The following is a 21,463-nucleotide window of genomic DNA, read 5'->3' as shown; positions in this document are numbered from 1 at the left end:
GACTGAGGGGCCCAGCATCTCCAGAGGATGGGGTGTCCCTCTGTATCCCTGTACTTCCTATCCCTGCTCTGTGCCAGGAGCGGGAGGCTGACTCACTGCTCGGGGGCACTGCAATGTGCCCCTTTTAATCATTGACCACGTTCCCTCAGCAGTCAGGTGACGTGATTCCAGCACCTTCCCTGGTGCCATGGAGGAGCCACAGTCACCTGCAAGGCTTGGGTGCAGCCACCGTGACCAGGCTCAGTGGTGGTGGGCACAGCTCTCAAGGGATGCAGCAGAGATGAGACTTTGGGGTCTGGTTTGAGGCTGCTGATCCCATGTGCTCAGCCAGGATCCTCCCTGGCCATGGAGATAGCTCTCAGATCCCTGTACTCCCCACAGCCATTCTCAGCCTCTGCTGAAGAAGCACCTGGCAGAGCCAGGGTGGGGACACCAATATCCCGGATGCCATACACTGGGGACAGGAGCCAGAGCATTCCTGTCTGTCAGAAGGTGATGCCAACTGTGTGGGCTGGAGCTGCTGGCCCTGCTGCCAGCTTGCTCAGTCCCCCTCCAGGTGCTCCAGCTGGCTGGGGGCAGCTTCAGCTGGATTGTCCCCTCAGCAACCAGCTGGGCACCTTGGAGCTGGGCCACAAGTGTGGGCAAAACCACTGGTGCCTCCACTGCTCCTGCCAACTCTCAGTTTTCCCTGTGGTTTTCCCCTCGTCTCTTTCCATGAGCCTTCCATTTCTGGGCTCCCTTCTGCTGTCATCCAGCTGCTCTTGTGCTGGCATTCTCCCTCACAGCCTGCCAGTTCTGGCTGCTCACTGCCAGCACCAAGGTCACCCCACACTGGGGTCACCCCATGCTGGGGCAGAGTTGTCACAGGGTCAGACCAAGGCAGTGATGCTCAAAGACGGCACCAGCACAGGGCCACAGCCAAGTCACAGTGGGACACCAGTGACCCTGGGTGGGCAGTGAGGGACTGGCAGCAGTGCTGCTGCTCTAGAGAAGCTGCTGCTGGGTCCAGATGGGCTCTGTCTCTGTGCAGCATAGGTAGGGAAGGTGCAGGTCCCTCCTCTCCATCCTGGTGGGCAGTGTGCTCACCTCCCAGCCATTATCACCCCTATCCCACTGTGGCCAACACAGCACTGTGCTCTGGCCCTGGTGCAGGGGTCACTGGGCTGCAAGATGCTTATTTTCATTCCTGGCATCCCGATGTTGGCCCTGGGCCCACTGTGGGAGCATCTCAGCCAGCCTGAGCATGGCCAGGTCCCTGCAGCTCCTCAGCAAGGCCCCATCCGGAAGGGCACAGGGAAAACGGCTGCCTTGATGATTTCCCTGCCACCCCAGGCCTCTGCCCATGTGTCACTCCCACTGCCGTCAGCGGTGACATGAGGTGCGGCAGTGGGGCAGGCGGCTGAGCGCCGGCTCCTGTTCCTGCATAAACACCTGGCAGGGAGGGGACCACAGGCAAAGGCAAACAGTTACTGATTTACTGCCACGCCGCCGTGCCACAATGTTGACTGTGGGGTTAAATTACCTGGAGACGGACCCCGGCAGAGCAGACGCCAACTCGTGACTCAGGCAGGGATCATGTCCCGGCCCCATGCACCCTTGGCCCATGCAAGTTTGCAAGATGCCTGGAGCTGGGGCTGTCTCCACCAGCAGCAAGAGCACATCACAGGAACAGGGCAGGTTTCATCCTCCGGCAGGAGGATGGGTGCTGGCAGAGTGGCAAATGCTGATGTGAGCAGGGCAGCTATGCCAGGTGGGCGAGCTGGGTGCAAACCATCCCCAGCTTGACATTGCCAGGGACAGTGAAGTGTCCCGATGCACCAGATGTGCCATGGGAAGGGTATTCTGGACAGGCCAAAGGGACTGGGGTCCTACAGCCCCAGTACCACCATTCCCCCGAGCACTGGGAGTGCATGTCAATGACGCACTGCCTGACAGCCACTTGCACAAATGGTGGTCAGATGGTCCATCTGCATCCCCAGTGCTGTGGGAGACTGTGAGGATGGCAGGGTCCGTGGGACAGGGCTATGGCCGGGCAAGAGTTCCCGTGGCTGTGGGAAGGAGCAGGGCAGGCACCTGCCCAAGGCACAGGCAGCCTGGAGGACCCTTCACTTGAGGAGCAAGAGCTGGAGGAGAACAGTGGCTGGAACAGGAGCAGGAGCTGGGTGAGCAGAAGCAGAGCTGAGCCACGACCCTGTCTGCACTGCTGGCTCCTCCTGGCCTCGGGGCATCAGCGACCCAGACCAGGGGCTCCACTCAAGCTCACGGGTGCGAGGTGAGCGTGAGCAGGGTCGGGTCATGCCCCGTCCCCGGTGCACTCGCTCCTTGGCGAGCGGTGCCCCTTCATCCCCGGGCCGATCGCCACGCAGGGCCGCGGCGACCCAGCGCCCCGGCGGGCTCGGCCGGGGCCGGCCGGGGTCCGGCGTGCGGGGCCGTGCCCGGGGGCGCTCGGCTGCCGTTCCTGCCGGGCGAGTTCTCGGCATGGCCGCCCAGTCTCCTCGAGGCTCCCCCTCCCTGGTCGGCAGCCAGCAGCAGCAGATACCTGATACTCGGGTTGTGCAAGCGCGAAGGGGGAGCCTGGCCCTGCCCGGCCCTTGGGAGCCACCCGGAAGGCCGAGCCCGCCGGCCCCACCTGGAGAGGAGCTTAAAGGCCGGCCGGGCGGGCACAGCGCAGCCGGTTCCTGCACCATGCCCGCGGCCCGCAGCGTCCTCATCTTGGCGGGGCTCCTGGCTCTCTGGGCAGAGCTGCCGGCAGCATCCGCCCAGAATGACACCAGTGAGTATGAGCGCATGGCCCGGCACGGCTCGTCACGGCACGCCCGGCCAGCGGCCAGCATCCCTCCCTCCCTCCCAGCCCCAGGGCGAGCCGGCGTGGGGGCCGGGGCGAGCACCGGCCTGTGCCCGGCGCGGTCGGGCTCGGCAGCATCCCTGGACCCAGCCCTGGGGCCGGGGCAGCATCTCCCGGAAAGGGACGGCGCCCTCGCCCTGCCCGGCGCCCGCCGCCCCGCGCCTGCCCACGCCCCGCATTGCCTTGCAGCAAAAGCCGGCGTGTGCCCGAGCCCGGCGGTGGATGCGGTGAACTGCACGGTGGGGTGCCAGTCCGATGGCGACTGCGAGAGCACCCTCAAGTGCTGCCCGGCAGCCTGCGGCAAGGCCTGCCAGAAGCCTGACGGTAACACTCCCTCCTGCTCCTTGGCCGCGCTGCCCGCAGTCGGTGCCGCTGACACGAGCCAGCCGCACGTCCCAGCCAGCAGTACGGGCGCTGCAGCGGTGGCACCAAGCCTGGGTGCCCGATGTGTGTTCAGCTGCAGGACGGGGACTGGGGGCTGCACGGAAGCCCAGCAGGCTCGGGGTGTGCTCCTGCTGGGCCGTACTCACATCTTCCTCCTCTCAGCGATGCAGGGGCTGAGTGGACACCCCTAAATGATGCTGGGGCTTGGGTGGAAGGTGGGGTCTGCGCCACTCCCCATTGCAGTCCTGTTCAGCCTTGTGGGCAGCTGCCAGCCCAGGATGCGAGGGGCACCGTTCTGTTGCTCACCACAACAGTCATTCTGGATAGCAACCCAAGCAGACGGGTGCAGGAGTTGGAAGCCACAGCTGCAGACACATGGATATGACCTGGATGCTCCAGAGCCTCCATGGCTACCTGCAGGACAGTGCTGGCTTGGCTGCACCACAGTGGAGGGCAGCATGGTGCAGAGCCAGAGCTCAATGCCAGTGGCAGGCAATGGGACAGTGGGGCAGAGGCTCCACACTGCTGGGCAAAGGCTGTTTGGGGGGCCTGTGATCCTGGCTGAGGCCTAGGCTGCGCCCCCATGCTATGAGCAAACAGCTGGGCCAGCCATGGCAGTTGTAGAGGACAGCAGGGCCAAGGCCTGCATCAGGTCTGCATGTTGCAGCTGTGCATCCTGTGTCAGCCATGTGTCCCTGAGAGGGAACACTGAGCATAGGGACTGCTGGGGACCACTATGCCATGTGGCCACCCTGCTGTGTTCCCATCAGGTCCAGCTGGCAAGGAGTGCCAACAAGCAGATCAATGGGATGGGGGAAATGCTGGGTACCGTGGTGATCCCTCCTCCATGGCAGATAGGGGCCAGGGCCATGCCCACAGCTTTGGGACCTGCCGGGTAGGCCCTCCCCCCCTTGCCAGGGCTAGCAGGTCTCAGCCATGTTCTTTTGTCTTTCAGAGAAGCCTGGCACCTGCCCACCCGTGAACCCGGGCATCCCCATGCTGGGCGTCTGCGCCAACCAGTGCAAGACCGATGCCAACTGCTCCGGGGTCCAGAAGTGTTGCAGGAATGGCTGTGGCAAGGTCTCCTGTGTGACACCCATCCATTGAGGTCAGCTGGGTGCATTCCAGCCCCGGGGATCCCACAGCACCGCAGCACGGCACCTATGCACCCATCCTGCTCACAGCCTCTGCTCCTTTGCAGGTGCAGCCGTCTCCTGCCAGCCCAGCCACAGGGAAGCTGCTGCCCGATGCCCATCCCACATGCCCTGGACGTGGCCCTGCACCATCCCCCTGGCTTGGAGCCTTCAGCCTCAGTTTTCTCCCTGAGGTTCTCTGCTCAGGGCAAACCCCCTGCACTCTCTCCAATAAAGCAGCTTCTCCCTGACATGCTGTGGCTGCCTCTCCATCCCACACCATGGCCACCTATCTGTTCCATGCTGTGGCCACCTCTCCATCACAAACCATGGCAGCTTCTCCATCCCATACCAGGGATACCAGGGATTCACAAGCAGGAGCATCAACTGACTCTGTCATGCCTCCAAGGGTCCCCTGCCTGTGCCCTGCCTGGGGCTGTCCCATGGGTCTATGGTCCCAGCTGTCCCTGCACTCTGGCTCCTCCACCTTGGGTTCTCCACCATGCTCAGAGCATTGTTGAGGTGCAGCTGTGTCCGTGTGCCATCAGAGCAGAGGGGCTGTCTGCTCCCTGCTCTGCAGTGGCCAGGGACAAACAGGCTGCAGTGTGTGCTCGTACAGGAGCATTACCCAAACTCCTCCTTACCCCTGCCCCCCCAGCCTGGCCATGGCACCTTGCCCACAGCAGAAGCCTGAAGGAACTTTCGGCAGTGCAACCCACATGCCCTGGTCCCATGCCTGCCCCTGCCACATCCCTCTCCACCTGCTCAAATCTGGGCTCCTGCTCCTGTCCTGCTTTCCCCTGGCACTTCCTGCTCTCCACAGGTCTCCAGGGGCCCTGTTTCTTCCATACCTGCCTGTTCCTGCTCCCAGGCCCTGGGATCAGAGCATGTCCCTCCTGCCTGGGAGGGGCTGGCACCCCCATAGCCCCCGCCTTGGCAGAGCCATCCCCTGGGATTGAGTGAGCCCCACACCTTGCCCAGCACTGCCCAGTGTCTGGTGCTGGTTCCCCCTCTCTCTGCAGTGCAGGTGTAGGCTGTGCCAGCACCACAGCTCCACAGCAGCTCTCCCTGCTCCAGGTGTGCCAGGAGGGATCCCCTGGACACTGAAGACTGGGACAGGACTGCTCCAGTGTCCCATCCATGCTCTCAATGGTGTAGCTCTGGGAGTGCTCAGCCATTGGCCCAGCTGCTCACAGGTCACCAGTGACCTGGAAAAGGAGCTGCAGATGTGTCAGCCATGGGCCATGAGCCCAGAACTGCCCCAGGAGTCTCCCCCAAGCTGAATTGTTCATGCCCAGCACTCCCACAGTCCCGGAACTGTGCCGCCATGAGAAGGAGCAGCTTGGCTTGGCCAGCCCCCACTCCAGCAGGGTTTAAATCCCAGCCCCTTGCCCAGAAGCACATTGACTGCAGCACAATGCTGGGCCACCGCACCCTTCTGGTGCTCCTGGCACTGCTCACCCTGGCCCAGCAGCACAGCCCCAGGGACCAGGGCACTGCCCTCACCCTCACTGAATCCCCTCACCGGGCCCTGCAGGGACACTGGACCCCCACTGCCCCTCCTGCTCCCCCCAAAGTGGGTGAGTGCCCAGTGGGGACGAGCAGAGCCCCTTGGCCCTCCAGACTGTACTGCCTCTCCGACCATGGCTGCCCTGGTGCTGAGAAGTGCTGCCAGGACGGGAAGGTCTGGACCTGCCTCCTGCCCACCACAGGTACCTCTGCTCACTCCAAGGGATGCCAGCACGAGGATCGGGCAATGGGTGGGATGTGGGCTGGTGCCTGTGTTGGTGCCCCTGGAGGGGGTGTCCCTGCTCCCTGAGACATGGCTACGCGGCTGCATGGAGCATCTCCCTCTGCAGAGAGCCCGGGCTACTGCCCCCGTGCTGGCAGTGCCATTGGGCCAAGCTGTGGGACGAGATGTCACAACGACACCGCATGCCACTCGGGGGAGAAGTGCTGCACCCGCGGCTGCTGCACCCGCTGCGTGCTTGCTGAGCCAGGTGAGGTGTCCTGGAGACCCCATGCCAGGCTGAGAACGCCCTGGGGCAGCCCCAGGGTTCTGCAGCCCCCATCCCACTACAGGGGAGTCGTGGGCAGTGGGGCCAGGCTGGCTGCATGCCAAACCCTGCGCCTTCCCTCCAGCCAAACCTGGGTTCTGCCCATGGAAGCGTGCCCAGAGGAGAGCTGCTGCCTGCCCCAACCGCTGCACCGATGACCGGGACTGCCCTGGGGAGCACAAGTGCTGCTTCTCTGGCTGTGGATTGGCCTGCACCCCTCCAGACACAGGTACAGCCCCCCCAGCCCTCTCTGATCCCCACATCCAGCCCACCACTGCACTGGTGCTAGCCCAGCTCCCCCCTGGCAGAGCCCAGTGTGTGCCCGGCCCTACTGCTGGACAAGCCGCAGCAGCTGTGCCTGGCCAAGTGTGCAGCTGGTGGCACCAACCAGGCCCCAGGGAGTGTGTGTCACTGGCTGCGGCTCCCAGTGCCACAGCCTGCCCTGGGCACAGCCCCAGCCCTCAGAGCTGGCCCTCAGGGCTGTGGGAAGGGATCCCCATGCCCAGCTCCTCTGTGATGGGTGGGAGATGGCTCTGAGTGCGTGAAAGGCTGAACCCCCTCCTGACCCTCCCTCCTGCACCCCGCTTAGATTTCACCCAAAGCAAGGGTTGTCCTTCACCACTCCAGCTACCAGCTGGCATCCCATACTGAGCTGTGACTGGTCTCACTGGGTCAGACTGGTGTGGGTGTGAGGATGGTGACTGAGGTCATCGTGGTGCCTGGGAAGGAAGATGGAGGAGCAGGACAGGGACAGGATGGAGACCGAGGCTGCGCCAGCAGTGGGACTGGGGACAGAATCCCAGCACAGCTGCCCTCTTCCCTGTCACCAGGGAGCCACCATGCTGCAGTGAAGCCCGGCGTGTGCCCCACGGTGCTGCGGGGCTCCTTGGGGCCCTGCCTGGAGCAGTGTGACACCGACAGTGACTGCACTGGGGACAACAAGTGCTGCACCACCGGCTGTGGTCACATCTGCAAACCACCCACCAAGGGTAAACCATGGGCACCCTGTGGGGCCCAGACCCCTGTGCCCCCTCCCTACCTGTCACCATGACCCTCTGGGGGGCAATGGGAAGCTGAGGACTGAGCTGCTGTCCAATGGGGCAGGAGCTCAGTGAAGAGCTCACCCCTGCAGGCAGGGCAGCTCCCCCACCCTGGAGGGGTGCCCTGAGCCCCTCACCCCTTTTTCTCTCCACATGTGCCAGCATGGCCAGGTCTCTGTCCCCCTGCAGCAGAAGGTGATCAGGCAGCCAAGTGCCTGTGCCTCCTCCTGTGCCTGCAGGACAAGGACTGTCCCCTTGGCCAGAAGTGCTGCCTACAGGGCTGCAGCAGGGTCTGCATCCACCCACGGTGGGATACAGTCCCCTCCAGCCTGCTGCCTCCTGGGTCCAGCCCGGAGGGGACAGAGGGGGGCCAGGGCAGGAGCACCACAGGACTCCCATCCCTCAGAGAAGGAGCACTGAGGCATCCTCACTGACCACCTCACTTGCCTCTTCCAGGTACAGCGTAGCCGTGGCCAGGAAGGACTGCACCAGGAGCTGCCATTTCAGGGTCATCCCCACCCCACTGCCATTGCACCCATGGGCTGGGCAGAGGTGCTGGTGCACCCCACACCTCTCCCTGCACTGGACCCTGTGCACTGGCAGGGTGGCACCAGCATTGACTCCGATGCTTCTGCTCAGGTCCCTGGCACTCCCAGCGGTGCCATTAAGGGCTGCATGCTGCCTGCACTACCCATGGGCAAGACTCCTAGCAACCCCACATGAGGCAAAACCCTGTATCCACAATGGCCCCAGCTGCTCCACAAAATAAACCATCCCACAGGCACCTCTGTTCTGTGCTCTGCTTCCCAGAGGCGCTGGCAGCCTGGGCTGCCTGCAGGCAGGGAGGTGCAGGCAGCCATCCCCACACAAAGGCACTGCCCGAGGGCAGGGAGAGGGTCCCAGTTCCATGTAGGTGACTTCCAGCCATCATTGTTCCATGGTAACCATCCTGCTTGGCCTGGGGGGCTGCATGATGTCCCCTCAGCAGTCATGGGCTGCAAAACCAGTTCCCTCAGATTCCTTGTGCCAAGGAAGGGCTCATTTGCATCCCAGAGTATCAAAACCTGGTGTGAAAAGCAGTCACAGGTTAGGACAGATAGAGCACCCAGACAAGGAAGGGGGCAGGGAGCATCACCCATGTGCCAGGGGCAACTGGCAGGACCTGCTTACTCATGGTGCTGGATCCCAAGCAGTCCCATGCATGGAAGCTGCACTTGGCTGAGGAGTAGCACCATGGCAGTAGAGCTGTTAGAACCCCTCATGCTGTGCCCACTGCCATGCCAGGACCAAGCCATGGGGTCTATCCACAGCCCCCACTCCAGGGAGAAGAGGGGTAAGTGGGGCTGGAAGGAAACCCAGAGAGGGAGTGGCAGCCAGTTCCAGCAAGGATGGGGTGGTGCAACATGGGGGACAGCAGTGCCTGACCCCATCTGGCCTTCCCAGCCCCACAGGTCACCATGACCCCAAAGCAGAGCTTGGGCAGAGATAAGCGGGATGGCTGGCGGGGCGCCGGCGGGTTCTGGGAACTGCCCCTCCTCCTGTCCCTCCTGCCCACAGCACAACCAGCTGCCACAGCAGGCAGCTCAACTTCAGCTGCCCTGGCACTTCAGGCACTCCAGATTTTAAACAAGCCCCAGCTCAGCTCCAGACATGCACAGCATCCCCAGCAGCACCATAAGCCCAGGAGTTTTCCTCCTCCTGGGCCTCCTCATCCTCAGGGCAGAGCCGAGTGTAACACCAGACAAGGGTGGTGAGTACCAGGAGTCAAACCCAGCAGCTGCCAGGCACAGGCAGCCTGGGAGCAGCTCCTTGCATCCCAGCCCCCGTGTCCCTGCCGTGTCCCCTCTGGCCCTGCCCAGCGTATGCTGACAGGAACCATGTCCCAGCTGGCTGCAGCACCTCTACTGCAGCCCTGCTGCCTGGCAGACCCTGCCCCCACCCAGGGGGCAGGGGCATGTGTGCATGGCCTCAGCCCCGTGGGCACCCCCTGCACCCCACAGCAACTTCAGCTGCCAGCTCCCTCCTGCAGCAGGGTCTCTGCTGCATCCTGGGCACAGACCCCTGCTGCCATCCCCCCGCCGGGGGACAATGTTTGGGGCGGTGGTGCCCAGCTGCGGCGTGGTTCTGCCCACACCGAGACCACAGCCGGTGCCTCTTTGTTTGAGCCAAGCAGCTGCTGTTTGCAGTGAAACTCCGGCAGCGTCTGTTTGCAGCCCAAACACCCGGCCCCGCCACAGCCCCAGCTGGCAGCAGGAGCCGGGCACAGGCGCCAGCTGGAGCTCACCTGTACCATCGGCAGGGCTGTCCCAAGTTTCCCAACATGGCCAAGAGGAGCACAGGGTGCCAAGAGGAGGAGGAGGAGAAGGAAGAAGAGGAGATGGCAGCAGTGAGGAGCGTGCTGCTTGCAGTGAGGATGCCTGCAGCAGCAGGATGCTCAGGAATAGATCCTGACCTCCAGCTGGTGCTGGCTGCACCCTGACAGGGCCAGTGACACTCCTCGTGGCACTTGTGAGGGCACACACGGGCCATACCACCCCGCACCATGACATGTCATGCTACACTGTGCCACACTGTGCTGTGCCATGCAGATCTCGGGGTGGGGGTCCAGTAGCCCCGGGCCATGATGCAGAGAAGTCTCCAACCCTTGGACTGCAGCCCCTGCTCCTGTTCCCTGCAGAGAGACCCACATCCTGCTTCCCCAGGGATGGAGGATGAGGGGCTCTGGCACTGTCCTGACATTGCCATCCCAACGCAGGGGACTCCCAGAAACCGGGGCAGTGTCCACGGGACTTCATGCGCTGCTTGCGCCTGGAGTCCCCGCTCTGTGCCAATGACTCCAGCTGCCCCGCTGCGCTCAAGTGCTGCCACTGGGAGTGCCGGCTCCGCTGCATCCCCCCGGCAGAAGGTACGGCACCGTGCTACAGCCGCTGGCACACCTCTATCCCGGGGCAGCTGGCACTCCTCTCCCTGTCCCATTCCCTGTCCAACCCCCATTGCTATGGAGCAGCCCCCCGTGCGCTGCTAGCAGCCTCCTGACCGCCGCTGGGATGTGCGGCTGGGACGGGACACAGGAGCGGGTGCACCAGGGCGAGGCAGAGGGGTCTGGCGGGGCAGGTTTCCTGGTGCTGCCCGAGGACCCTGCAGCGCAGCCTCACCTCTCGGCCCCTCGGCGCTGCAGAGAAGCCCGGTGCCTGCCCGGCAGCAGCCCCCGAGGGGCTCATTGCCCCCTGCTCCTTCCCCTGCCTGGAGGACAAGGACTGCCTGGGAGCGCAGAAGTGCTGCCCGCTGGGCTGCGGCTCTGCCTGCCTGGAGCCGGCGCAGGGTAAGGACTCGGCGGGGACGGCCGGGAGCCCTGGCTCTCCCCAGGGACCCTGCGTGCCACAGCTGGCTCCCTGACGCCCTGGCCCCTGAGGCAGCACACGGTGCTTTCCCTGCACCGGCAGCTCCTGACAGCTGCCGGGAAAACCCAACGGCGGGACCGCCGCAGGCACCGGGAATGTGCGGGTCATGGCAGGAACCAGGGACTCCCCGGGCAGGCAGGGCGGCAGTGGGGGATGCTGAATCGTCACACCCCTTCTGCCCTGTCAGACCAGCCCAAGCCCAGCGAGGGCCCCACGGTGCAGCCAGCATCACTCCGGGAGCGGTGCCGAGGCGACAGCGACTGCCCCGACGCGCAGAAATGCTGCAACAGCAGCTGCGGCCACCACTGCCTGCCGGGAGTGCCGGCCGGTGAGGCAGGAGGGACAGGGAGGGACAGGATGGGCAGGGAGGGCTGGGGACATGGCTCAGAGATCGGGAATGACGCCGTGGGGCAGCAGCCGCCGTGGCACAGAGCTGTGGCACAAACGGGACACCTCACCCCATGCTTACCAGGGTGGGTTCTGCCAGGTCTGGGGTGGGGACACACTGCACAGCCCCCAGGTGGGCACTGGAGTGGGGAGGGAAGGGGACAGTGCAACCAACCTCGGGTGAGGCCACCGCCATGGTCTTGTCCTGCTCCACGGTGCAGAGGACACCAGCCCTGCTCCAGTCACTCAAAGGCCACTGCAGCACCTGTGGGGATGCCTCAAGGACGAGGACTGTCCCCCGGCCCACGTGTGCTGTCACCAGCTGTGCACCAGGCACTGTGTGGCCGCAAGCCAAGGTGAGGGGGCTGGGAGCCGCCCCAGAGGTTCGACAGCCCCACATGCCCTGGTCCCCACGGCTGTGGCTCCAAGCAGCGGCACTGCAGCCACCCCACTCTGTGCCTGCAGGGAAGGACGGATTCTGCCCAGTCCGTGCCGGGCTGTTCCCCAGTTATGACTGCAGAGCCTGGTGCTGGCACGATGGCGAGTGTCCCCGCGAGGAGAAGTGCTGCCTCCGAGGCTGTGACTATGTCTGCCTGCCCCCGTCCCGAGGTGCCAGATACGGGCAGGGGTGTCCCCCATCTCAGGGGCTGTGACACTGGGTGGGGAAGGCCCGCTGTTGCTGCTTGCAGTCCCAACCCCTCTGCCTCTTGCCCCCAGAGAAGCCAGGCATCTGCCCTCTGGCTGAGGAGTCTCCTCTGGCCCCGTGTGGCACCACCTGCACCAAGGACTGGCAGTGTCCGGGGGCTGAGAAATGCTGCAGCAGCAGCAGATGTGGCTATGTGTGCTCAGCCCCCGAACCAGGTGAGGAGACGATCGCTGAAACAGTGATTCCACCGGGAATGCTGCCAGAGCTCCTGGGTGCAGGATGTGGGACTGAGCTGCCACAGGGCAGGCACTCAGATCCGCGGGTCAGGTCACCCCGAGGCTGCACCAAAGGAGGTGCCTGCAATACAGGGTGGTCCCTCCTCCTGCTATTTCTTCCTGTCCCTGTCAGAAAAACCCGGTGTGTGCCCAAAAGTGAGGCCACAACACGCATCAGAGCCGTGCACGGAGATGGACTCATGCACCCACGACAGGGACTGCTCCCGGCAGGAGAAGTGCTGCTTCTCTGGCTGCGCCATGCGCTGCACCCGCCCTGCCCAAGGTGAGCGTGGCAGCCCGGCCACCAGCACATGGAAGCGATGTGAGAGCGGGGCTGGGACCTCTGCCCTCACCCGAGTCCCCTCCTCTGGCAGAGCACCCTGGAGAGTGTCCCCGGGCAGGGCCATGCTGGGACCTGCGGCGCCAGCATGGCAGCCAGTGCCTGGATGACAGTGTCTGCCGGCGAGAGGAGAAGTGCTGTGACACCGGCTGTGGCCGGGAGTGCGTGGCCGTGCCCAGAGGTAGAAGGCACAGCCTGGTCTGGAGGAGCTGGCCCCAGCACCCCCAAGGACAACCAGGTGACAGAAAGTTGGTGCCTCTGCAGACAGCGGGGACAAAGCTGATGGCCGGTGTGTGGAGGAGTGCCAGGCTGATTCACAGTGTCCCTGGGGGCAGCGGTGCACCAGCATCGGCTGTGGCCATGTCTGCATGGAGATCCCTGGAGGTGAGAGCCAGCCAGGCCCTCTGGGAGACATGTGTAGCTGCCCTGGAGTGCCCCGTGGTGAGGTGCCCCAGGCCAGATGTGTCCCAGCTGGGTGATTACCTTGCAGGCAGAGTGGGAGTGTGCCCCATCCCCAGGGAGGGGGGCACATGCTTGGATCTGTGCGACTTCGACGAGCAGTGTCCCTGGGGCCACAAGTGCTGCAGCAATGGCTGTGGCCACGTCTGCACGCCAGCCTCCCTGCAAGGTCAGCCCCTCACACCCGCCCAGCCCAGCAAGGACAGAGCCCGTGTCCCCTTGGCACCCACCCTGGGGCATTCCTGGCCCTTCATCCCCAATGAATACCCCTCACCATGACCACACTGTAACTCTGAGCTGGGCTTGCCAAGGCAGCTGTACCTGCGGGGGTCTCACACCCTCCACAGATATGATCTCCCTCATCCTGCTCTCCATGCCTCCCCCTCTTTCCCTGCGAGTGATGAGCACACACAGCCTCAGCTTAGTCACCAGGTGACCATTCTGCCCTCCCCACAGAGCGTGACGCTGTGGCTGTGCCCCAGCCCAGTGCTGAGCGGTGCTCAGAGGAGTGCGAGGCCGACTCGCAGTGTCCCTGGGGACAGAGGTGCACCCGCACCTCCTGCGGCCGTGTCTGCATGGATGCTCCTGGAGGTGAGGCACAGGAGACCCAGCGCTGCCCCAGGAGGCATGGGGTGCCTCAGCCAGGCGGTCAATGGCAGGGTGCTCTGCCCTGCAGGCAGAGGAGGAGTGTGCCCAGTGCCCGGAGGTGGTGGGACCTGCCTGGACCTGTGCAGCCTCGATGAAGAGTGTCCCTGGGGCCACAAGTGCTGCAGCAATGGCTGCGGCCACGTCTGCACGCGGGTGCCTGCTGGTAAGGAACCTATGGCCACTGTAAGGGGGCCAGCACCAGGGCTAGCACCAGGTCATGCAGGATGCCAGCTGACCTGTATGAAGGGCACAGCCCTCAGCATGCTCTCAGCTCAGCATCACTGTGAGGCCAGTTCCCACTGCTGCCCCATTGCTCTGCTCCCATTTGCAGGGAGAGGGAAGTGATGCAGAGTGGGATGGAGCTCTCATGGAGCTGGCCAGCATAGCCACTGGTCCCTCACTCCTGCAGTCTTGTTGCTCCCAAAAAGCATATTCTCCTTTTCAGATGCTGCGTGATGGGAGAGCAGCTCCTCTGCAGCAGGAAGTTAGGGGACATGGGACAGTCATGAGCCCCGGCTGGCCTGTCCCCTCCCCACCACCTCCAGCAATAAAGTGTGTGCTTGACTGCCCCCAGCTGCCCCATGTGGTCCTGGAGTGGCCTTGAAATCACCTGAAGCCTCCAGGGCCAGGAGGTTCAGCCGGAGTTGGTGGCACAGGACCAGAGAAGCAGTGCAGACACAGACCCGGGTCAGGGCAGGGTGGGGACAGGCACCACCCTGGGCATCCATCGAGGCAGGAGCTCTTCCTCCTCCTTTAGTGGCTTCAGCTCCCAGTCAGGTCGTGTCGGCAGCTTGAAGGCTTGTCTGGGCTGGGAGCCCATCCGTGGCAAGGGGAGCTGCAGGGTGGTGGCTGGGTGAGCCCTGTCGTGCCATGCTGCTGGAGGCACCCACCACCCAGTCCCCATGAGGGATGAGTGCCCAGAGGGACGGGCACTGCCTTCTCCTGCCAGCACAGGCAGGAAGGACCAGACCCAGACGTGCTCATCCAGGGACCCGTCCTTGTATTGTCACAGTCCAAGGGGAGGGACAGGCTCCTCGGCTCAAGCACAAGGCATGGGAGGGGGCATCCATGCTGGCATGGACATATCTCCCTGTCCTTAGGCCAGTGAGCATCCCAGGCAAGCCACAGCCCCCAGCATGGCCACCCAGGCCCACAGCCCTCATTGCCACCAGCCCCATGGTCTCCCTGTAGGGTCGGGGATATGGCCACCAGCAGCAGCTTCCCCCAGGCAGGGGCTGTGCAGAAGCCACCACTTCCTGGGCTAGCACTGCCAGGCACCTGGAACTGTGAGCTGGGACATCGGGAGAGGGGCCAGGAGCAGCTGCCATCTGTGGCCCATGGCCACACTGCTAGTTACTGACATGGGAACAGGCCTGGAAGCACTCGCCCTTGGTCTCAAAGTTGTTCCTGTTGCCGCCGCAGCCGCCGTAGATGAACTCCTCACACTGCTGGCTGGAGGCATTGAAGAAGAAGCGGCGGAAGAGCGCCTTGCAGTTCCCACAGACTGAGGGCAGGTAGCAGAAGTCTGCACGATCCAAAGGGGACAGACTGAGCCAGGGCAGGGGGGACACATCACCACGCTCAGCACTCTCACACCCTCAGACAGCCCTGCACAGTTCCTTTGTACTGCCAAACCCTTCGTGCCAGACACAGCTCTGCACCCACATGCCCACAGCCCCACACACCAGTAGCTTCCCCATAGCACAATGTGGTGACCCCCAGGGTCTGCAAGACACATCAAGAGCTCAGGAACACCCCAGGGACTTCCCAGTTTGCTACCCCATGTCAGCCAACACCCCTCCTGTCACCCACCCTTGTGAATGCCACTCCAGAGCCCCAACCACCACTGCGTCCTCACCCAGCACTGGCTCCTGGCATGTGTAGCCACACTTGCTGGGACAGCACTTGGTGACTCCACGGCAGTCGGCATCGTGGGTACAGTGCGAACAGGAGGCACCCATGTGGCAGGAGCCACAGTCCTTGTCCAGCAGGTCCTCCACCTCTGCGATGTGGTAGCAGTAGCCAGGCTTTACTGCAGGATACAGTGACCAGGACGCTGCTGAGAGGCACACAGCAGTGGCCACAGCAGCCCCCAGTGCCCCAGGCTCAGACCCCAAGCTCCCACAGTCTCACACCTGTAGGCACCTAGCATCACATGGGGCAATGGTAAGCACCAGGCAACAGTGGCACCCAGAGTATCCCCATTCCAGTGGCACCCAGAGTATCCCCACTCCAGTGGCACCCAGAGTATCCCTATTCCCAGGCCATGACCCAGCCACACTCACCCATCCCCAGCTCCTTTTGTCCAGTTGCGTGCGGGGCCGGGCTGGACCGCTTGGCTAGGGGCAGCAGGGCAGCAAGGAGGAGAAGACAGCCAGGTGGCAGCTCCATGGTGCCCTGGATGGCCGGGTCTGGCCCTGGGTGTGGTGGGCTGGGATTTAAGGTGTGCGGGCGGGGCGGAGGGAGCAGGGCTGGTGCCTAAACCAAGCTCATACCTGCCATGCAGGTAATGAGCCACACCCGGGCAGGGCCTGGTCTCCCTGGTGGCATCCTAGCCACAGCCCTCGAGCTGGGGGGACCGGTAGGACAGGACAGCTGTGCCAGCACAGCCCTCAGGGAGCCCAGCCGGGTGGCAGCAGCATACCCAGGCTGGGCTGGGGACAGCACCAGCGGCTGCCATAGCCTCCTGGGGACAAGCCTGTGCTGGGGACAGACGTGGGAGGTTGGCACTGGCCTTTCCATTGCCAGGGATCATGACAGTGCCATGCCAGGGCATGGAAAGCTGCCAGCTCTGGTGCAGCCATCAGCCAGGGAAGGGCTGGGGCACGGCACACTGCAGCACCGCTCTCCCTGCGCTCCCTGTGGTGCAAGTCCTGAGGAAAGGCTGTGCCAGAGGTGCATCCCTTCATCGCTTTCTCCCTCATGTCTAACAGAGAGCATCCCTGGCAGGAGGGCCCAAGCACAGGGCTGAGCCTTTGGGTACCACCTCGCTGCCTACCATTGTGGCTGTGGAAGGCAGGTCCCACTGATGCTCCCATCCATTCCCATCCTGTCCTTTTGAATGCAGGTCCCACTGATGCTCCCATCCATTCCCATCCTGTCCTTTTGCCACCTCCTTCATCACCCTCTCTTGGTTCTTCACCCACGCTGCTCCCGCGGAACACCAGAGCGGAGCCGCGTGTGTCCTGTGCCCTCCGGCAGCCCCCTGCTCCTGGCAGCAGGCTGGGGGTCCGGGGGCTGCTTCGTGCCTGGGTGGCCCCCGGGGCTGGGACACGGCTCGCAGCCGGCTCAGCTTCCAGGCGAGGGGCCGGGCCCACGGCAGCACACGGCCCCGGGCGCTGAGCTGGGAGGCACCCGCAGGTACCCGTGGGTGGGCGTGGGGTGAAACCTGCCAAAGCAGGGAGAAACACATTAAGATGTTCCCATTCAGCAAGAATAATTGTTATCCTAATTACTGCCGTAATTACTGTCCCAAGGGGGAAGCGGAGGGCGAGGAAAGCTCCGTGGGGAGGAGCCAGGAAAGTCGGAGTCGGGGTGGGGTGTGGAGGGCGGTGCTGCCCCCGCCCGCGCCCCCCGCCCACGCCCCGCCGCAGCTTTTCCTGCTCCTGCGAAGCCCCGGGATGAGGGGCTGGCAGTGTCCCCGGCACGGGACACAGTGATGCGGCCAGGCCTGAGCAGGGGTGGGGGCAAATCCGGAGGGACGTGCCGGAGTTGGTCGGGGATGCAGAGACAAGCTGGGCAATGGGAAAGATACCCTTGTACCCTCGGTGGCCGCAGCGCCAAAATCCACCAGGGCTGAATTTTTCGTGCTGTGTCCCCGGGGAATGGCAGCGGCCGGGTGATCACTGGCCGAACTGATGGCGTCTTCCAGAGCAGCCCCGCCTGTCCCTGCGCCGGCAGTAACAGCATGGCCAGGCTGGGACAACACCACGGTGGATGCAGGGACGGTCCCAGAGATGAGTGAGCGCTGCTCCCAGGTAGATGTTGAGGCTTCACATGACGGAAAACCACTCCCAGAGGAGGACCTGTGTCGTACCCCCTTGTCCTGCCCTGACCCCAGGGACCCGCAGGGTAAGCAGTGGGTGCAGCCATGAGGGCAGAGCCACCAGCCATCCCTTCTCTATGGGAAAGCAGTGACCGGGGTGCCCAGGGAACACCCAGGAATGCGGCACCTCCCAGGAATGCGGCACCCAGCAGGGACAGGGACAGGGACAGGGACAGGGACAGGGACAGGGACAGGGACAGGGACAGGGACAGGGACAGGGGTGGAGCTGTGCCACGGGGCTGATGTTCCTGGCCAGGCAGGAGCTGTGCCGAGGGGCTGAGCAGGAGCAGAGGGAGCCTGGACTGCACACATACGTGTCCACACCTGGCTCCCACGTGTGCACACGCACTCACACACGTGCAGAGTGCGCGAACCCTCCCGCCTCTCCCCGGGACGGGCACTCCCGGAAGGCACCGTCAGGGAAAGCCCCGGCAGCCGCGGTGGATCCTGTCCTTGCGACACCGCAGTGCCCAGGGTGGCCATTCCCGTGAAGGGACAGGGGCAGCTTGAGCCCCGTGTGACGGGATCTGAGCAGCCACTCAGCCTGCGGACCTGTTGCTCCAGCCCTGCGCTGCCGGTGCCCACACAGAGCCCCCACGCCCTGTCCCCAGCAGCAGGACCCCCTGGCCCTGCACCTTTCCTGCTCTCCATGTGCTGGGCCAGCTGGGCAGCGGCTTCCCGAGAGATGCAGGGCTGAGGGGCTGCTGGCAGCATGGGGCTGTGGACCGTGTCCGGTCACAGGACGTCCCTCGGGAACCAGTGATTGTTCCCAGAGGCAGAACAATGCCAGGAGAGCTGCCAGGGCACCACGGGCTGCTCCACAGCGCCCGGCCCCGGGAGCCTCCTCCACTGTTTCACCAGGCCAGCCCCAAGCGGGATCCCCCGGCCCTTTGCTGCTGCCTGCCCCGTGCCTGTCTCTGCAGCCAGGAGCTGCACTGGCTGCTCTTCGCTTGTGGCACAGTGTGGCTCTCTTGGGGCTGCACGGAGCCCAGCACCAAGCAGCAGCACCTCCCTGCATCTCCCGAGGCTTGTCCAGCCCAGCTGCCCCACGGGAGGGAGGGGACGGGAGGGTTCACGCTCGGATGGAGCGTGTCAGGTGCTGGGGCATGGGCCAGGTCATGGGCACCAACCTTCTGCCCCAGGAGGATTTAAAGCCTTGCCTGTGCCCAGAAAGGCAGCCCCCACGCTGCCCATCCGTGCCATGCGGCTGCTGTCGCTGCTCCTGCTCCTGGGGCTCTGCTGCCTCTGGGCCAGGCTGGTCTCCCCAGGTGAGTGTGGGTGGGCAGGGGAGGGCACGGGCGGGCATAGGTGGATGCAGTGGAACAGTGCTGCAGGAGGATTTGCAGCCATGGGCACAGAGACCACTGTGACCATGGCTGGAGTGCAGCATCCCACCTGTGCCATCTCCCCTACATCTCTGCATGCTGCAGAAATTACCACCAAACCCCCCCACAGCTCCCCAGGAGAGCTGTCTGGGGTCTCTGCAGCCCTCATCCCCAGGGTCCCACTGTGGGGCTGACGGATGTGGCCAGTCATGCTACAGAGTGAGGGTCTGAACATGGATTCCTGTCTTTCCCAGAATTCACCTAGCCCCCACCTGGACCTGGACCTGGACCAAGGACCCAGTCCCTGCAGCCAACCCACACCAGCCAGCCAGACAACAGCTGGACAGCTGGACAGCCAGCCATGGAGGGCTCCATCAGTTGCTGGATAATCACCCAGCCTCCCAATCCCACCTCAGCACCCTCAGCTCTGTGCTTACCATAGGGGTCTCTGTGCCCCCCACCCCCCAGTAAACCCTGTCTGTGATGAACAATGTCTGGCTCCTGCTGCATTTGTCTCTGGGTGAGCCCCCAACATCTTCTGAGAGACCTTCAGTCCCTGTGGGAGGGATGGGGCCCCTGGTCAAGCTCTTGGAGGATGCTTGGGGAGCCTCAGGGAGCTGAGGCCACATACCCTGGGTGTGTGGGTGCTGGGTGGGAGAGTGCCTGGTGCTGTCTTTGGGGGTCTCCCACAGGGAACAGAAGCATTCTGCTGTGTAGAGGGCCCTGCTGAGCCCACCCTGGGCAGGAGCAGCACCAGAGGGTCCCTGTGCAGGGATGGGGTGGGGCAGCCACGATGATCTGGCTGTGCCAGGCACTGACCAAGGACAGCTTGTCACACCCAGCCAGTGGCTAGTGTGGGGCTTATTGGGAAAGAGAAGGTCCTGCCCAAAACACCACTGGTGCCCAGGACCAGTCCTGGTAGAGTGAGGCAGAGGCCCCTGCTCCCACACTGTGGGCTCTCCTCAGCTCACATGTTCCATGGACACCTTCTGGCATAAGTCAACAAGTGTAATCACTGTAACCGTCGTCATCATCATCATCATCATTGGTGTTAAAAAATTTGACACCAGGCTCTCATCTCCATCAGATATATTTATTGGCACAGATCAATCATGTAATCTGGTAGCTTGAGCTGCGGTCTCCAAAGGAGAACCCCAAACAAAGAAATCTCTGGGCAATTATACCCTTAGAGTGTAAACTCCCCATCCCTCACTGACAGTCCAGATCAAGAGTATTGTTAGGCTCTGGAGTCTTCTCACTCTTCATTCCCTCACTGCTTTGTTACCAAGGCTGCCATGTGATCATTTTCACACCTCTGAGGTCAGTTTTGGTGGGGGTTTCACTCAGTTCTATGGTCCATGTTACAATATGGTTGTCACAGTTCATACACCATGATCTATGGGCTGCCACTTCAGCTATTAATTTTTAAGTAACATTTAAGCTACAGCTTTGTCTATTCTAGTATTAATGTTCAGATTGTCAGCCCTGGGTTTCATTACTCTCTGTCTTTTACCTGCACAACACACCAAATACAGTTCAGATAAAGTTCACCTTGCACCTAACAGGTCCAGCTCCTGATATGAAACAAGCACTCAGCTACTTTCAAATAATAGAAAATTTTCAACAGTCATGATCACCACAGTCACCACAGCAGACACCAGGTTTGGCCTTTCAGAACATCAAAACCCAGATGTTTTCATTACCATCTCTAACTGCAAAGCAAGTGGCTGACATACACTTCTTGCCAACAGTGCTTCTTGCCCAGGGGCCATGAATTAACCTGGGTGATTTGCTTTTGGCACTTGTTCTGTTTACCCCAGTAACTTTAACTCTTCGCTGACTAGGTTGAACACTCAACAACATTCTGTTGTGTTAAAATTGAATCTTGTGCTCCCATGTCTGTTAAAAATTGCATTAATTTTTGTCCAATAGCATCAGAATGTCTGGACCATTATTAGGTCTGCCTTAATAGGATTTCAATTGCCAGATTTCAGTCTGGCCTGGCTTACAGCCATAGTGCTCTTCCAGATCAGTCATCTAAATCAAATCAAATGGGACTCTTTGGAGTATAATTTCCCATTCTATCCTAAGGTCCACTGGTTTCTTCTGTTTCTCTAAAGAGTCTGGTTTCATATTCAGGGGGATTTGAAGGAAACAAAGAATCATCTTTTCCAGGTTCACTATGGTCAGGGCTGCCCTAAATCCTTCCAATCTCATTCTTCAGGGGATAGCAGTTAGTTTTCTAATCTATACAATGTCAGAGGACAGGGAGTCCACATAAATATAACTTCAATCTTTTATTCTGACTTTTTTTTCTTTTCTTCCTGTAGCTTTTCTTCCTGTTTATGCAGCTTCTCAGTTTTCAAAGACAATAATACAGCTTCTTTCCAACCTTCTGCTTCTCTCTCAGATCTTATTTCTCTCTGCTATAGTTTTTTCCTATCCTAACAGGCAGCTTCTGTGCAGACATCTAATATC

General features: G+C 62.3%; 4 protein-coding genes across 9 annotated transcripts; 3 read left to right on the top strand and 1 right to left on the bottom strand.

Moving 5' to 3' along the window:
* The first annotated feature begins 2,426 nt into the window (after positions 1-2,426).
* WFDC2 (WAP four-disulfide core domain 2) lies at positions 2,427-4,613 on the top strand. The gene is made up of 4 exons (XM_021547324.4): positions 2,427-2,773; positions 3,035-3,169; positions 4,185-4,337; positions 4,431-4,613. Exons 1-3 carry the CDS (start codon positions 2,479-2,481, stop codon positions 4,334-4,336), a joined length of 582 nt encoding a protein of 193 aa, XP_021402999.2. The 5' UTR covers positions 2,427-2,478; the 3' UTR covers position 4,337; positions 4,431-4,613.
* Positions 4,614-4,762: 149 nt separating this feature from the next.
* Positions 4,763-8,243, top strand: LOC146765722 (uncharacterized). 3 transcript variants are annotated; one of them, XM_085558125.1, is made up of 5 exons: positions 4,763-6,074; positions 6,222-6,362; positions 6,505-6,648; positions 7,250-7,408; positions 7,916-8,243. In XM_085558125.1, exons 1-5 carry the CDS (start codon positions 5,600-5,602, stop codon positions 7,924-7,926), a joined length of 930 nt encoding a protein of 309 aa, XP_085414251.1. In that variant the 5' UTR covers positions 4,763-5,599; the 3' UTR covers positions 7,927-8,243. The 3 variants fall into 3 exon arrangements, with proteins under 3 accessions (XP_085414251.1, XP_085414250.1, XP_085414249.1); XM_085558124.1 differs by lacking the exon at positions 7,916-8,243 and having other exon boundaries at positions 7,250-7,809; XM_085558123.1 differs by lacking the exons at positions 7,250-7,408; positions 7,916-8,243 and having other exon boundaries at positions 6,505-7,105.
* Positions 8,244-8,300: 57 nt separating this feature from the next.
* Positions 8,301-19,576, top strand: LOC110479792 (uncharacterized). 4 transcript variants are annotated; one of them, XM_085558122.1, is made up of 14 exons: positions 8,301-9,209; positions 10,215-10,364; positions 10,638-10,781; positions 11,048-11,188; positions 11,469-11,603; positions 11,713-11,856; positions 11,965-12,108; positions 12,302-12,451; positions 12,543-12,689; positions 12,773-12,892; positions 12,999-13,136; positions 13,424-13,558; positions 13,644-13,778; positions 19,240-19,374. In XM_085558122.1, exons 1-14 carry the CDS (start codon positions 9,110-9,112, stop codon positions 19,248-19,250), a joined length of 1,794 nt encoding a protein of 597 aa, XP_085414248.1. In that variant the 5' UTR covers positions 8,301-9,109; the 3' UTR covers positions 19,251-19,374. The 4 variants fall into 4 exon arrangements, with proteins under 4 accessions (XP_085414248.1, XP_021402997.3, XP_085414247.1 ...); XM_021547322.3 differs by lacking the exon at positions 19,240-19,374 and adding an exon at positions 14,061-14,184; XM_085558121.1 differs by having other exon boundaries at positions 12,543-12,892; positions 19,240-19,576.
* Positions 14,614-16,051, bottom strand: SPINT4 (serine peptidase inhibitor, Kunitz type 4). The gene is made up of 3 exons (XM_085558127.1): positions 15,901-16,051; positions 15,474-15,647; positions 14,614-15,140 (listed from the first exon to the last, which is right to left on the bottom strand). The coding sequence occupies exons 1-3, from the start codon at positions 16,004-16,006 to the stop codon at positions 14,965-14,967; spliced, it is 456 nt and encodes a 151-aa protein (XP_085414253.1). The 5' UTR covers positions 16,007-16,051; the 3' UTR covers positions 14,614-14,964.
* Positions 19,577-21,463: the final 1,887 nt, after the last annotated feature.

Source organism: Lonchura striata, chromosome 20 (assembly GCF_050655825.1).
Source record: "Lonchura striata isolate lonStrDom1 chromosome 20, ASM5065582v1, whole genome shotgun sequence".
NCBI classification, from domain to species: Eukaryota; Metazoa; Chordata; class Aves; order Passeriformes; family Estrildidae; genus Lonchura; species Lonchura striata.
This window is presented reverse-complemented; position numbering and strand designations above follow the sequence as displayed.

What these genes read in the sequence shown, in the direction of transcription:
- WFDC2 (XM_021547324.4), top strand. Translation starts at nt 2,479, where the DNA reads ATGGCCGCCCAGTCTCCTCGAGGCTCCCCCTCCCTGGTCGGCAGCCAG. An exon ending in ATCCGCCCAGAATGACACCA is followed by an intron (nt 2,774 to 3,034) that starts GTGAGTATGAGC and finishes ATTGCCTTGCAG; the next exon opens with CAAAAGCCGGCGTGTGCCCG. An exon ending in GGCCTGCCAGAAGCCTGACG is followed by an intron (nt 3,170 to 4,184) that starts GTAACACTCCCT and finishes TTTGTCTTTCAG; the next exon opens with AGAAGCCTGGCACCTGCCCA.
- SPINT4 (XM_085558127.1), bottom strand. Translation starts at nt 16,006, where the DNA reads ATGGAGCTGCCACCTGGCTGTCTTCTCCTCCTTGCTGCCCTGCTGCCC. An exon ending in ACAAAAGGAGCTGGGGATGG is followed by an intron (nt 15,648 to 15,900) that starts GTGAGTGTGGCT and finishes TGTATCCTGCAG; the next exon opens with TAAAGCCTGGCTACTGCTAC. An exon ending in ATGCCAGGAGCCAGTGCTGG is followed by an intron (nt 15,141 to 15,473) that starts GTGAGGACGCAG and finishes TGGATCGTGCAG; the next exon opens with ACTTCTGCTACCTGCCCTCA.
- LOC110479792 (XM_085558120.1), top strand. Translation starts at nt 9,110, where the DNA reads ATGCACAGCATCCCCAGCAGCACCATAAGCCCAGGAGTTTTCCTCCTC. An exon ending in CCTGCCGGGAGTGCCGGCCG is followed by an intron (nt 11,189 to 11,468) that starts GTGAGGCAGGAG and finishes TCCACGGTGCAG; the next exon opens with AGGACACCAGCCCTGCTCCA. An exon ending in CTGCACCCGCCCTGCCCAAG is followed by an intron (nt 12,452 to 12,542) that starts GTGAGCGTGGCA and finishes CTCCTCTGGCAG; the next exon opens with AGCACCCTGGAGAGTGTCCC.
- LOC146765722 (XM_085558123.1), top strand. Translation starts at nt 5,600, where the DNA reads ATGGGCCATGAGCCCAGAACTGCCCCAGGAGTCTCCCCCAAGCTGAAT. An exon ending in CTGCCTCCTGCCCACCACAG is followed by an intron (nt 6,075 to 6,221) that starts GTACCTCTGCTC and finishes CTCCCTCTGCAG; the next exon opens with AGAGCCCGGGCTACTGCCCC. An exon ending in CTGCGTGCTTGCTGAGCCAG is followed by an intron (nt 6,363 to 6,504) that starts GTGAGGTGTCCT and finishes CCTTCCCTCCAG; the next exon opens with CCAAACCTGGGTTCTGCCCA.